The 15,154-nt window shown below is 64.4% G+C and overlaps 1 protein-coding gene across 8 annotated transcripts in view; it reads left to right on the top strand.

Annotated features, from left to right (window-relative positions):
* Positions 1–9,639, top strand: part of ACSF3 (acyl-CoA synthetase family member 3) — a 65,415-nt gene extending 55,776 nt beyond the window's left edge. For all 8 annotated transcript variants that reach the window (XM_075765607.1, XM_075765610.1, XM_075765608.1 and 5 more), the window contains 3 exons: positions 5,691–5,825; positions 6,383–6,494; positions 9,356–9,639. In XM_075765607.1, coding sequence (XP_075621722.1) covers positions 5,691–5,825; positions 6,383–6,494; positions 9,356–9,473 — 365 coding nt within the window. In that variant the 3' untranslated portion in view covers positions 9,474–9,639. The remainder of the gene's footprint in view (positions 1–5,690; positions 5,826–6,382; positions 6,495–9,355) is intronic.
* The last annotated feature ends 5,515 nt before the right edge of the window (positions 9,640–15,154 follow it).

Genomic DNA, 15,154 nt, shown 5'->3' with positions numbered 1-15,154 from the left:
TGAGGTGCTGAATGGGCAGCCCTCAGCAGTTTGGGGGGGGCCTGGCCCGGACGGATCCCCCTTGTTGTTCGGAGCCGTGCCGCTGGAGCCAGCCTGCTGCCTGGTATATATAGGTATATCCAATTTTTATTGTTTTTTACGACAGGCCAGGTTGGATGGGGCTTTGGGCGATCTGATCTAGTGGAAGGTGTCCCTGCCCATGGCAGGGGGGTTGGAACTAGATGATCTTTAGGGTCCCTCCCAACTCCAACCATTCTATGATTACATATATATATATATAAAATTGTCTGAAACTCCAGCAAAGTGCAGCCCACCCCCAGCTCCGCCGGCGCAGGAGCCTGTTCAGTATGCAGCTCAGCAGAGCCTTTAACATTTCGCAGAACAGATGCCCACTGAGCATCTTGAAACAAATCCAAAGGTAGCGGTGACGGCTGCTGTCAGGGAAACAATAATCCCATGGCCTTGCCAGCATCAGCTGCGCCGCAGCACCGGAGCTGAGCCACGTGCGACGGAGGCTTCTGCCGCTGGCTGCTTTGTCTGATGAAAGGAGCCCGGTCGGAGGTGGCCCGGGCAAGCAGAGGTGGAGGTGTGGTGTCAGAGACCATAATCTTCTCATCAGCCAAAAATCCCCTTCCCCGCGCAGCTGGCTGCGAGGAAGGAAATACTGTTTCTGGCTCCGTGCTGCAGGAAGCGTCTGAGCACGGGCACGGCTGTCCTGACCCCGCCGTTGTGCGCTGCCGCGGCGATTCCTGGGCCAGAGGGAGGAAGGGCTTTGGGAGTGAGGATGGAGAGGTGCTGGGGTGCCGGTGGGGTTCACCGTGCCCAAGCTGAGATTGTCTCACCGTTGCAAGCTCACGTCAGTCCTCCTGAGACCCGAGGAGCAGCTCCGGAGGCGGAGCGGGCGCGAGGCTGGGGTAGCAGGAGGACGAGGCGTATCGTCGGGCTGGCTGGGGCTCCCGGCCGGCCGCAGCAGCCCTGGGGGTTCCCGGCCAGGCTGGGTGTGTGGGAGCCCTGCCCGGAGGGGTTTGCAGGCTTGCGCAGAGGGGAGGGATGGCCAGGCGATAGCAAGGGCAGTTGTCCCCGTTGCACACGAGAAGAGATGGTGCAGGATCACACAGGTACTGAACCCACTGTTTGACGAACCGCTCCCACGGCACCCCTCCTGTCGCTGCGCTGATGCACTGGGTGCTCCCTGGCAGCACCCGGGAGCCACGGGCATGGCCAGCTGGAAGGGACGGGAGGCAGAAACATGGTTTGGAAGGTGGTGTCCTCTCTGTTCCCCGCTCAGCAATCCCCCTGCCCCGGTGCCTCTGTTGCCCCTGCCAGCCGGGGAGGAGGTACCTGCACCAGCAGAGAGCTCCGAGGCTGCTGGGCGAGGAGCACCGTGGTCTGCAGCCCGCTGGAGGTGGCAACCGGCGTAAGGGAGCAATAAAAAATGGGCCAGCCAGGGCGGGAGATGGAGCACAACGCCAGCAGCAGGGCTGGGGGCGGGGGGGGGCTCATGCCCGGCATGGGGGACAAGGGACCCACCACGCTGGGAACCCCGGGGAAACGGGCACAACCCTTGCTGCGGGCCCTTGGTGCAGTGCCAGGTTTGGAAATGACGCTTTTAGCACTGTTTAAAGGGAGCATGTGGGGGAGAGTCATTAAGCAAACGACAGCATCCTTTTAACTAGTCTCACCGGCCCAGGAAATCCCCGCTGGCCTGGGAGGCAGCGAGCGCTTTGCTGCGCTGGATGTGCCGGCGCACACGCCGTCTTGATGTGCTCGGCTGGTAGCAGATGGCGCGGGGCAGAGGGTAATGTGGCTGTCCTCGGGGGACGGCGGTCCCCCGGAGCGTGCTCCATCCTGTCAGCGCGGGAAGTGACAGCAAGACCCCGATGCTCGGCTTACAGCGGAGGGGAGACAGAAAGAAAAGAGATGGGGGGCAATTGCAGAGCTCGTCCCAGAAGCTCACAGTAATCACAATAATCATGCTAACCGCCCGCCACGCTGTGCTGCTGACGGGGCTGGAGGGATCCGTGCGAGAAGCATGACAGCGTCGGTGGGGAGCGCGGGGACGGAAGGGGAGCAGCGAGGATGGGATCGCCCCTCCCTCTCCATACCTGATCTGAAGTGACTCTTCCTCCTGTCCCTGGCTGCGTGCGGAACATCTGGGAGGTGACAGCTCAGCGAGCGTGTCTCCTTCAAAAAGCACATTTCACAGTTGGCAGCGGCACTTCTCTGAGCACAGGGCATGTCTCCACAGGGTGGTCTGAGCAGACCCTGCCCGTGCTCCTGCCAGAGCTGGGAAGGCAGGGGGTGGCCGTACAGGGATGGTGGTGATGGCCGTGCAGGGATGGTGGGGATGGCCATGCAGGGATGGTGGGGATGGCCGTGCAGGGACGGTGGGGATGGCTGTGCAGGGACGGTGGTGATGGCCGTGCAGGGATGGTGGGGATGGCCATGCAGGGGTGCTGGCCATGGCCATGCAGAGATGCTGGTGATGGCCGTGCAGGGATGCTGGTGATGGCCGTGCAGGGATGGTGGGGATGGCTGTGCAGGGGTGTTGGCCATGGCCGTACAGGGACGGTGGGGATGGCTGTGCAGGGACGGTGGGGATGGCTGTGCAGGGGTGTTGGCCATGGCCGTACAGGGACGGTGGGGATGGCCGTGCAGGGACGGTGGGGATGGCTGTGCAGGGATGGTGGTGATGGCCGTGCAGGGATGCTCACACAGACTAACCATCACCCAGCCTGGCTCCAGCTGCCGCCCAGCTGAGCCAGCCAGGCATGGTGCCCAGCTTAACGACCCCGCTCCAGCACCCAGCCTAACGACCCCGTTCCAGCGCCGGGCTCCAGCGCAACACCCGCATCCCCTCACCATAGCTGAGGTGTTTCGTTATGGACCAGACGTACCCTGGAATCCCGCTGCTGCGAGACAAGCACGGAGCCTTCCCTCGCTGGAAACGGGATCTGAGGCCAGGCGACGCTGGGACTTGTGTGTCCCGCTCTGTCCTGGCCCCGTGCAAGGGGGGGACGCGAGTGGGGCAGAGACGAGACCCCCGGTGACAGGCTCTGCGCTGGCAGTTTGCTTTGCAAACAGGCTCAGAGAAATCAGCCGTGGCTGATGCCTCCCCGACAGCCTCAAGGGCAGGCGGGGATGTGAATTCAGTCCTTGCTCACTGTCAGGAGAGATGAGGGGAGCGAGTGGTGCGGCCAGGTGCAATCTCCTGCCCCCACCCACGTCTGTCTCATGGACCCCACCGTCCCTCGGACCTGTCCCTCGGACCGTTCTCCCCATCGCGGAGCAGGGAAAATGCACATGCGGCAGCTTTCCTGTGCTTAAATCCTGAAGAGCAACATGGGAGCCGTGTGTCATTGAACCAGGGCTGAACTCCCTCTCCTCTCCCTGTCGTCTCTGTATGAATAAGCAGCTCCTGATCTCCCTGCCGAAAGCTCGTGGCTCCCCGGTCCCCCAGTGCCACATTTTAATTAATGTTCACTCTCCGGTCCTGTGTCAGTCACACATGCCACAGTGATACGGGGCGCAGAAGGTGCTTTATCACAGCAGTCATGAATTCCTTTCAACCCCGAGCAGCCAAACACCCAGAGAGCCCAAGTTTAAAACTCTCCCACAACTTTAAAATATTCCAGACAGCCTTCAACATCCAGAGGAGTGCCAAGAGGCAGGCAGGCAAATACAGGAACAATTAATCATTCCCTGGTTGAACTGAGCAAGATGAGCTGCTCAGGATTTTGGCATGTGCCAGCTGAGCAGGGACACAGCTCTTTTGGGGAGCAGCCTGAATTTCAAAACTGATTCTGATATTTCATTGCTCTGACACCATAAATCTCTGGGCGTTCGCTGCCTTTCCACGCGCCACGTCCAAAGTCCGTGGCGTGCCAGAACTGAGCTGGGAACGGGGTTTTGGAAAGCTGCGGGGCCGGTGGACGTGTCCTGTGGTACGTGGGGTGTGAAGCGTGCCGGGAACGCTGCAAAGCAGCGCTGGGGAGGGCAGGAGGAGCGCTGGGAAGGGCGAGGCGGAGGTGAGGTTCAGCGACATGAAGGGTGGAGGTGTGCTCACCGCTGCTGGGTGACACCGCGAGTCCCCGGAGGAGACAGGACCTCACCTCTGAAGGAGAGGACGGGGGTGCGCGCAGTCCTTGGGGAGCAGGGGGCAGTGGGGAGGCTCTTCCCTGGGTCCCCCAGTGAAGTCCCCGGGTCTCGACCCATCCTAGAGCCCACAGGGTGCACTTGACGTGCTCCTTGCACCCAAACCAGAGGTTTAGCAGGTCCTCCTGGCTCAGCGAGCCCCTGGCCGCAGGGCACCTGGGGTCCGGGACCCCGCGGTGTCCTTGTTCCCAGATTTTGGACACGCACCTGGATGGGGAGCAAGGCAAGCGACCACGGGAACTCCTGCGGCCCCAGCGGTGCTGGGTGACCCTGCTTTGTTGGAAGCTGCTTTTTCCCGCTGCCGATCTCCGTCTCATCTCCGCGTTTGAGCTTTCCAGCCGGTGGTGAAATGAGGTCTGTGAGCGAAGCCGCAGCGGGGAGCGGGCCGGGCGTGTGGACACAATGGCAGCGCGTGTCATTAGGGAGAGGATGGAGCCTGACGCGGGGGTGCGGGGGGAGCGAAGGGCCCCCCCGGTGCTGCCATCAAGGCTCTGAAATGGAAATGTGAGGTCCCGAGCCCCCCCCTCCACCTCGCCCACCGGTTGGCAAAGGCTCTATTAGCAGGATGTGAGTAATCATCTTAAGTAGCTATCAAAGTGCACCAGCTTGTTAAGCATTTAGCCAGGTTGTGCCGACATGACCTCGCTCCTCAATCTTCCCAGCCTGGGCGCGAGCGGCTAATTACCGGATCACACCTGCCACTCGCCTTCTCCCCCTGCAGAAAGGACAGGTCGGATCCAACGTGTTGCTTAGGCCACTCTTGTCTTCCCGACGTTACTCCCCACCTAGTTCTATTAGTAGCAGCCATGTAGGAGTGGGGGGAAGCCCCCCGCCGCGAGCAGTAGCGTTAGCAGCTGGAAGTCCCCAGAGCGAGGGCTGCTCCGGGGGACGGCAGGGGCTGGTGGCACGCACGCGGCGCTGGAACTGCTAGGAAAGACCCTCCGTGGCTTTCACAGGTTGCTGGCGGTGGGTATCTCACCGCCGTCACGGGCCAACGGGTGGGAGGAGGAGGAGGAGGCTGGGGACTATGCGATGGGGGCTGCGCAGCCCTGGTGACGGCAGAGGTCCGGGAGGAGTCACGTCCTACCGGGACGGGACAGCCGAGGTCTTTGGCGACTGCCAGGAAGACAAGGAAGGGGCTGAGCTGGACCCTGCTCGTCTTGTGGTCCGTGTTGAGAGTGCGCTGGGGAATGTATCCACCCGCAGCGATGGCTCCTGTTTTCATTGCTTCCATATTAAGGGAATTCTGGGTGCATAGCCTTATTCTTCCCTTTCCCTCCACAGAAAAGCAATGCCTGTCTCCCCTCTGCGTGTCCCTGGGAGCAGGCTGGCCTGTGGGGAAGGCTGACACGGCATCCCTGGGGTCTCTGCAGGGATGCTCGTGACCGTCGTGCTGAGCGTGGCTTTCCCCACGTGCCAGTACAGGCAGCCGGGCTGAGCGCCGGCCCCAGGCATCGCCTGAGCATCGCATCCACGCAGCAGGAAAGGCAGAGCCAGGGGACGGCCTCTGATGGAGCCCACTTTTTGCTTTTCAGGAGACACGGCAGTGTACAGAGACGGCGTTTACTGGATCAAGGGCCGCACCTCGGTAGACATCATCAAAAACGGGGGTTTCAAAATCAGCGCTCTGGAGGTGGAACGTCATCTGCTCGCGCACCCGCACATCACCGGTACGCTGCTCTTCCCTGGTCCCCGTGCCGAGAAGGGACGGCGCGTGGGAGCCTGGCTCGAGCGACAGCCCTGGCTCAGCGCGTGCAGACACGAGGCTGGGGCCGAGCAAAGAGCAGGCTGCATTTAAAGCCCGCTGTTACTCGTCTCCCCGGGGCTGAAGCCGCGAAGCCTGCGGCTGGGTGCTGAGTCAGCAGCAGCCCTCATCTGATTTTGGAAATGAGCCTGTAATTAAATCTGTCCTGCCCTTGTGCGTGACCCTGTACGAGGGGATGGAATTGGAGCCCCTGGCTCCACACCGCCCTGTGCATCATATTCCTGCCCGGTCACTCTAAATCGCTCGAACTGTGGGGCTTCCTGCCTTTTCCGTGGTGAAAAGCTCTGGTTTTGGAAACTGTGTCGACACAAAAGCCCCGGTGTTTTCCTGTACTAACGTCCCACGGCATCTTCCTCTTCCCTGCGCACCGCTGCTGCTGGCACCCACCAGTGGTGCTGAGCCCCTCTTCTCCCCCAGGAATCGCTCGTGTTTCTCAGGCCGAGTCCTCTGCTCTCTCTGCAGACGTAGCTGTGATCGGGCCCCCAGACATGGTCTGGGGCCAGCGGGTCAGCGCTGTCGTGCAGCTGCGCAGGGGCGAGATGCTCTCCGTGAAGGACCTGAAGGACTGGGCCAGGTAAGATGCCGCGGAGCTGCGCACGGCGAGTGGCAGGGCGTGGGGAAAAGCAGGCTCAGAGCCTGCAGCACCCTCGTTAGGGACACGGCGGGGGGGGGTGAAGGGGTGGGCGACAGCAGCGTTGTGCCTCAGGCTCTGGGGATGGAGCAAATTAAAAAAACAAACCACAGCTCCAACCAGAAGGTCGCCGAGCACACGAGATAATGGAAATAAATGGGCTTCTCACCCCAAAAGTGCCTTTGATAAACGACCGGCACGGTGCGGCCGAGTGGCTCTTACCCCGCAGCCCCCAGCACAGAGCGAGCACCGGGGCAGGGGAAGCTTCGTGTTTTCTCAGCAGCCGGAGCGTTTGCTGGGCTCTCCCCAGCGCTGCTGCAATCGCTGCTCCCTTGCCTTCCGACGCGGCCCCCGGTTAGCCCCAGAGACCCCTCCCGTGGGGCAGACACCAGAGCTTCTGGACCATGCTCGGCGTCACCGCGGTGCCGATGGTCTGTGCTTTTCTGGAGAGCACGGCACAGAGCGACCGCCGGCCATCCTGCAAGGTTTCAGCGTGGAGACCTGTGCCTCCTCGTTCAAATCGGTCAGAGAGCGGCCAGCGCTGAGGTTTCGGGCATCAGTCACGGGAGAATAGGCAGGAGGGAGCCAGGAAGGCGAATTACCGGGCTTATCACTAATATTCCATTAGCAAAATATTTAATAGCAGAGTCTTTCTTTTCCTGGCAACTCCCTCCTTCAGGCTGCGGATATTTTTGGCGAGGCTGGCGCTATTTTGTAAGCGGCAGGAGCACTTGTTTCATCAGGGGCTGCGCAGCAACCAATTAAAGATTTCCCCTGGATCTGCAAAAATCGCAGTTGGGGGACTGCGATTTAGCAAATGCAAGGAAGATGCTAGCTGGCCGGCTGCTGCTCTGATTAAACAGTTACGTAGTGGGGGAAGAGAAGCAAACAAAGAAACCGAACACACGGGGGTGGCTGCTGGGGCGGAGGGGCCAAGACCCTGCCAGGGCATCCCTCCTGTGGCACTTGTGCGTTGCACACACGCGTTAACCCTCGGGCTGCTGCTCATCTGGGACTCCTGCTCCTCCCAGGGCAGCCCACGGCCCCCAACACCTTCCGTTTGGTTTTGCTGATGTCCTCTTGCAAGCTGAGATGCCCTTTCCTGGCCAGGCTCAGCCTGTCCTGGTCCGTAACGGGGTCCGGTGCGCCGGGGTTCTCCATCCAGGGCCCTTCGTGGCCTCAGCACAGGGCGGGAGCGATGGAGAGCGGGGAAGGGAGATCTTCACTGTGCTGCTCTGGGGGTCCCTGGCACAGGGCAGGGGGCTGCGCTCGCCCCCCCCCCGTGTGCTCCCCTGCCCGGCCCCCTCCTGGGGCGTTCCCCCTTGTCCCTGCACGTCTCTTCCCGTCGCTGTCCCCGGCTCTGTGGACAGACACGATGCTGTTCAGCCCACACAGCGAGGGCAGGAGCCCTCGAAACAAAAGCCCCCAGAGGGTCGGAGGGGCTGGCCGCCAACCCGGGCTCCTCCGGGACTGCGCTCCCTGCCCGGCGCTGGCTCCAGGCACCGCTCCGGCTCCCCCGCCTGCCTCTCCCTCTCGCCCTGTCTCTCCCCTTTATTTTTTATGTCACTTACATTCGTTTGGCCCTTTTTTCTCGCACTCACTGGCAGGAGACACATGTCCCTCTTCAGAGTGATTCATTTTGCGGCTTTCGCCTCCAGTCGTGCTTCCCGGCGACAGGCTCCATCCCGAGTTAGAGGCATCCATATGGCAGGGGGTGCTGGTGGCGGGCGGGGGGAGGAGGGCCGGGCGACAGTTGAAGGGCTCGGCAGACTTGGCATCTCGCGTCAGAGTCGGTGCCAGGACGCTGCCGGAGCTGGGCACGGCCCCAGGTTGGTGACACACAGGCAGCAGAAGGCAGGAGAGCCCCCCCGCCGCGCTCTGCAAAGGGCACAGGGACGATGCGTGATGCTCAGACTCCCTCCCGCAGCGGGAAGCCCCCCCATGGGCCGCAGCGCGTGGCTGCTGGCCACCGGCAAGTCACCGGCCCGTGCCCAGGGAGGTGGCCCACCTGCGGTCTTGGTCCTCAGGGCCCAGCACCGGGACACGCGGGGGTCCAGCATCCATCACACCGCTGCGCTCTTTTTCCCCTCTGATGAGGAGGATCGATGAGTCCTCACCGGGGGCTCTGCCTCTGGTTCGCTTACTGAAGGCTCTCTGTGCCCCCTCCTGAGCTGGGGGTGGGTGTTTCGGGGTGCTGGTGGGGTGTGTTGTACTCACGGGGTGCTGCCTGGCAGGGCTGGCAGCGAGGGCAGCTGCCCCAAAGGGCAGGGGAGCGGGCAGCCAAGGGTGACCCGGCGCAGGCAGTGCCCTCACCCGTGGGGCTGAACGTGGCAGGCAGAGCCGGGTGCCGGTAACAGGGTCCCTGCAGAGCCAGGCTGGGGGCAGGCACCCCACAGCACAGCTGAGGAGGGCGCTGGGGCCCAGGGCTGAGCCTAAATGGGCTCCTGGGGCTGGGGCTGGGGGCCCCAGGTGGGGCTGCTCGGGGCCGTTCGGGCCGTGGGTCTCCAGCCCCCCTCTTCCGCAGCAGAGACATGCGTGGCTGGGGAATGCTGCAACGGCTCAGCCCCTCTGCGCTCCCGGGGTCAGCGTCCACCCAAAGCCACTCGCCTGTGGCCCCGCTGCCCGGAGCCCCGTGGCTGGGGCGGCTTGGCTGTGCACCACGACGGGCTGCAGGACGCAAGGTCTCGGAGCAAATCCTCCCCGAGCCCGGCGGCATTTGCGAGGTCTCGGGACGGGCTGGGTAGGATGGAGGGGCTGGAAGCGCTGGTCTGTCCGCTGGAACAGACTGTGCTTCTGTGTTGCAGGGAGACCATGGCACCGTACACCATCCCGACCGAGCTGATCGTGGTGGAGGAGATCCCGCGCAATCAGATGGGAAAAGTCAACAAGAAGGAGCTTCTGCAGCGCTTTTACCCAGCCTAGCGCACGGCCTCGGGCCAGGACCAGGAGCCCGGTGGTGTTAGGTCCTCCACCGCATCCATTCTCCCTCTGCAGCGGTGCTGACGAGGTACCAGTAGTGATTAGCAGCGGCAGGTCTGGGCTCACAGCAGTCTGGTCCATGAATAAAGTCTAATGAAAGCAGGATTCATCCTGTGTTGTCTCCTCTTTGGCTGAACCGAGTCCAGGCTGCAGGGCCACCTTCCTTGTGCAGGAGCTGTTTGCAGGAGGCTCGGGGCAGTTCTGGATCTGGAAGTGAAGTGTGGGATGAACGCTGGGGGGTCCCGGGCCAGGACCGTCCCCCTGCCAGTGCTGGCAGCTGGCACTTGCTGGCCAAAGGTGCTCTGTTTAGCCCCCAGGTAGGTGGTGGGAGGTGGAAAGCAGACAGATACAACAAATGCCTCCACATCCACCCCGAGCTGATCCCAGCAGCTGCTCGGGGGCAGACGAGCCCCACTGGCCCTTGGTGGGTCTCAGCCCCGTGATGCCAACGCACCAGAGCTGCTCTGCCTGGGTGGGGAGGGCTGTCTGGGCACCCCGGCTCCCCCATCTTGCCTTCATCTGCCTCTCTGGATGCTCGTCCCCGTTACAGCTCTGCCTCGTGCCACGTGCAACTCGTCGCCAGATGAAATTGCTCTTTAGATTAAACTCTTGCCTTCAGCCAGCTGCGCCGATGCCTGGTAATTTTGCCTCCTCTCTGCACTTTCCCACGGACTCAGTGACTTTCCCATAGTTCGGTTTATAGAGAGGGAGAGCTCCAGAGAGCTGGGGATCCTCTCGCCAGTGGGTCCTGCTCTCCATGGGATGCCCCATTACCTGCTGTGAACTGGTACCATCCACCTCCCACTATCCCAGCGGAAGTGAAGAATAAACACAAAAATCCCAAATAAATACCAGCTGCGCTTACCAGCCCAGTGCATCTCCCCCACCCCGGTGCTCCCGCACCGGCTGGGCCCTGGCACGGGGCGATGGCAGGGGTACCGGCACCACCGGGACAGAGCCCTGCCGTGCCACCCCGGCCGGCGCTGGGGAGCGCTCCTCCGCCTGTGACACCCGGCCCCAACGGAGGGGGAAGGATGGGGGGGGGGCTGAAGGGAGCGGGATGGCTGCCAGGGCCTTGCAGTGACCTGAGTGTGACAGGAGAGGCGTGGAGCGTTGCACTACTGTGCGGAGAGCCCGGGGAGGTGGGGAGGAACAGCACAGCCCGGCAGGCACTGGCGGTGGGCTCGGGGTTTGGCTGTGGCTGCGGTGTGGCGAGGGGCGCAAGCTGCGGTGGGCACACGGTCCGGCATGGGGGGGGCAGAGCGGCAGAGCGTTGGAGGCACTGGGGAGCAGCTGCAGCGTGAATTATACTGCATGTGCGCTCCTCTCTGTGTGTGTGTGTGTGTGCTGACACCGGCGGGCGCCCACGTCTGAAGGTCATCGATTTCCTGGAGGACAGGCGGTATCGATAAACCCTACCTTTATAAACAGATTTTTGTCCCTGTTTGACTTTACGCGTGAGCTGCCGGCCACACGGCAATGGGGATCGATAATGCCGGGGGGGGGGGGGGGGGGGGGGGCGGTCAAATCCCTGAGCAGCGGGTCCATCCCCGGTGCGGGGACAGCACACTGGGGCGGCAGCGTGGCAGAGGGATGCTGGTCCAATCCTGTGCGGTGCCAAGGGGGTGACAGGGAGCCCCGGATTTCCCTGCCAGCCGACGGGACCCTGGGAGCACCAGGGAGGGCTAGAGGCAGGGGGAGCACAAGTAATCACATCGAATGCCTTTGTTAGGGTCAGCGGAGTCCCGAACGTCTGGGAGGACAATTAGTGCGCACGGAGAGGACGTGGAGGGGACAGCTGGCACACACATGGTGCTGGGCAGAGGGAGCAGGGATGGGACGGGGACAAGAGAGGGATGGGGAAGGGGATGTGGATGGGGACAGACTTCCTCCGCTGCAGCCCCTCCATCCCACCCCACCCGCACGCACAGGTCTGGCTACGCACCCGCTCTGTCCATCCCTGCACCTGCCCACGGCAGCACCCCCCAGGGCAGTGCCAGCGCCTGGATTTCGGTACCTCAGGCTCAGAAGGGGTCGAGACAGCCCCCCCCCCCCGCCCAAGCTCACCCAGCCACCCCTCGCCATCCCACACCCGGCGGGCACAGCGCTCCGGCACACGGACGCACTGGCACGGCATCCGGCTTGCCCCCTTGCCACGACATGCGGAACCGAGCACCGGCAGCTCTCACCGGTCTGCGGGAGGGACCGAGCGGATCCTTTGTTAAAACATCAACGATGCAGTAAATTTTTTAACTTACCAAATAGATCAATATCAAATTATCATGTCTCACATTCATAACTCTTAAGCAAGCAACAATGGAGAGACAAGGTCACTGGAGAATAAATAGCAGCAAAAGCTCTTAATGATCTATCATTCTCGACAACCCCAGGCACCCAGCACCAGCCCGGTGACAAGATCATTAATAAAACTCTGCAGGAACGCTATCGATTGCTTTGATGGATGATCACAGGTAGCAAATACTGTAAAACACCTGGTTGTCACCCACTAAAATGAGTAGTTTGACTCACATCTTGGCGCGGGGACCTGGCTGCGACTCTGCCGGGTTTTCTCCTCGGCCGTGGCTCTCGCAGGGGGGGTGGTCAGCGGTGCAGCCTTGGGGTGCCGGCGACCGTGGCTGCAGCCCCCAGTTTGGAGCTGCCACCCATGCTGGCCCCCACGGCTCCTACCTCCACTCCCCCACCACTGTTCATCCCTATAGATGGGCCTGTTAATTAAAAGCCTCATTAAAGCACCGCTCTCGGTGCGGCAAAGCCCAAGCCGGGAGCTGAGCCGGCTGGAGATGGGTTTTGGTGACTGGTGCCACTGGATGAACCTGGAGAGCTGCTCCATCCCCTCGCCGCTGGATGCGGCCCCGGGACGCTGACACGGCCCAGACATCGGGGACGGATGGAGGTCCCCAAGGCCGTGGGCTGTGCCACCCCCATGTTGCATCTGTCTGGGGCATGTGGGGGCTGCACGCTTCCCCCCCCCCCGCAGCTCCGGGCGCTTCGCTTGCGAGCCACGTCCGCATCGACGGTCTGATCATATGTACACAACCATTCAATTACCCCGTAATGGCTACAGGCTATTAAGCCATCAATCTCCTTCATTAAGGCCTGCCAGCCCCGTCCCCAGCATCGCGCAATAAAACCATTAAACCAACAACAACAACCCAAAGTAGCATCTTTAATGTGTCGGCCGTAACGCCAGCCACGCCGCCGATGCTGACCATCCCGCAGCATCCCCCACCCCGCTGCAGCGTCCCCCTGTCCGCGGCCCACCCTGGGGGACCCGGGGACCCGCTCGCCCCAAGCGAGGCATCACCGTGCTGGGGTGTCCCCAGGCAGCTGGGGGCTGCCCACACCTCCGTGCACCCCCAGCTGCTCCCAGCAGCTCGCCCCTGCCCCCGGCTCGGCACGCCAGGACCCGCTCTGGCGCTTTATAACCGACATTATCTTTTATTGCCATATAAAAGCCAAAGCTCCAGTGGCTTTATGGCTGCTGCGCCGGCGTTTGGCACCTCGCTGCTCGGCTCTGTGCTCCCGGCTGCTCGCTCTCCCCATCGCTGGGCACGGTGGGGATGGGGCACTGCCCAGCCCCCCCAGTGCCTGCAACTGGGGCCACAACTGGTCCCGCTGCACCCACATGAGGGACGTGACTGGTCCCATCACCCCCAGTCTGGTTCCAAAAGCAGCTCTTGCAGTGGCCTGGGCACATCAGAAAGTGTCAGCTGGGAGGGGGGGGGACCTGGCCCCTCCAAAACAGGGTGACCTCTTCTCCAACCCGGCACGGCAAGGGCTGGTGCTGTTTGGGCCCAGCGTCTGTGGGACCCCAAGTCCCTGCACCCCAGTGGGAGCCCCGGTTTGCAGGGGGAGAGGGGCAAGGGGTGGGGGTGCAGGACCAGAGGTTGGGGGGGGCGGGCGGGGGTCCTGCTGCCACGCCGCAGCCAGAGCCGTGCCACGGGCACCAGGCAGCTCCCGCGGCTGGCAGCACTGGCACCACGACCTGGGACTGGCGCCTTGTCAGAGCCCGTCACGTCTGCCACCCCCCTGCCCCCCGCGCCACGGTGCCGGTGGCAGGGAACATCTGCTCGGCCGCCCCGCTGCCATGGCGCGTTAGGGTCAGGGGCAGCCGCCGGACCCCCAGCCAGCGCCGTCGGGGCAGCTCCTCGCCGTGACACTGATGCAGGGTGGCAGGGCGAGCGGGGCGGATGGATGGGATCGGACAGACAGACGGGCAAGTGAGCACTGCCGCCCGCGCCGGGGCCCAACGGAGCCGTGGGTGACCAATGCCCGACATTCACCCACTCATGGTGCGTGACTCCGTGTCCCCCTCCCGCTGTCCCTGGGGACACCGACAGCCCTGCCACCACCGCTCAGCTTCTGGGGATGGACGGAAGACATCCCGCATCCCATGTCCTGCGTCCCACGTCCCTTTTCCCACGCCTTGTGCCCTACCCTGTGTCCGTGCCCCACGCCTCGCACCACGCTCCAAGCGCTGCCCCGCGGCCGAGGGCCCTTATTCCCGAGAAGGGGAGCCATGCTGCCGCGCAGGGACCCCCGCAGCACCCGAGCGGGACGAGGCCAAGGCCACCAGTGTCACTGAACCGCCGCATCTTCCCGTGCCAGGGCCGGGGCTCGGTTCCCCGGGAGGGCGAGGAGACACACACACCCCCCCCCCGCCCGCTCCCTCCCCCGTTCCCCGCTCTGCCCGGGGGGGTGGCGGCTTTCCAGCCCCGCTGCAGCCGGGACCCCCGGGCGGAGGGTGCTCCCCGCTGCGGCACCCCGGGCGGCGGGGCCCGCCGGTGTCGGGGCCGGTGGCCGGGACGATGCTGCCACCTGGTGCCGCGGCCTCGCGGCGCCGTCGGGACCGAAAGCGGGGGTCGGGGGTAGCACCGGGACCGGCCCCGGGGGGTCGGGGGTAGCACCGGCACCTACAGCGGGGGTCGGGGGTAGCACCGGGACCGGCCCCGGGGGGTCGGGAGGCGGCGTCGGCAGCGGCGCCGGGGGGGGCGGGGAGCAGCAGCGGGAGCGGCGCCGGGGGGTCAGGGGGCGGCGGGGCCGGGGCCCTGGCCGGGGCTCCGGGAGCAGCCCGGGGCCGCTCCGCCCCGTGGGAACCCGCCGGGGCCGGGACACCGCGGGACGCTGCCGTCCGTCTCCCGAGCCTGCACTGGCCGCGGCCCCGCCGCCAACGCAAGCGGCACCGGCACCGGCACCGGGCGGGGCGGGGGTCGGTGTTGGGGGGGGGGGGGGGGGCCGGGGCGGGCTCGCCTCGACGGGGGCCGCGGCGGAGCGGGCCGGGCAGAACCGGTGCCGGTACCGGATCAGCCGTGGCGGGGGCAGCGGGGCCGGGTCTCTCCCTCCCCGCCCCGTCGCGGCATCCCCGAGTCGCGCCCGGCGACAGCTGCCGCGTTCCCGCCCGCCCTGCCCCGGGGGCCGCGCACCCCCGGCCCCCCGCCCCGGCCAGCGGGGACCCCCCCCCAGCCCCCCGCATCCCCCCGAGCCCCCCGGGCCCGGCCCGCCCCCCCCCCCCCCCCCCGCCGTCCGCCCCGCCGGGCCCCCGCCGGGCAGGGGGTGCAGGCTGCGGGCCGGGGGGGCGGCGGGGACAGCTGCCCGGGCGGGGG

Source organism: Balearica regulorum, chromosome 13 (assembly GCF_011004875.1).
Source record: "Balearica regulorum gibbericeps isolate bBalReg1 chromosome 13, bBalReg1.pri, whole genome shotgun sequence".
Lineage (NCBI taxonomy): Eukaryota > Metazoa > Chordata > Aves > Gruiformes > Gruidae > Balearica > Balearica regulorum.
The sequence above is the reverse complement of the archived record's forward strand: the minus strand, read 5'-3'. Positions and strand labels throughout refer to the sequence as shown.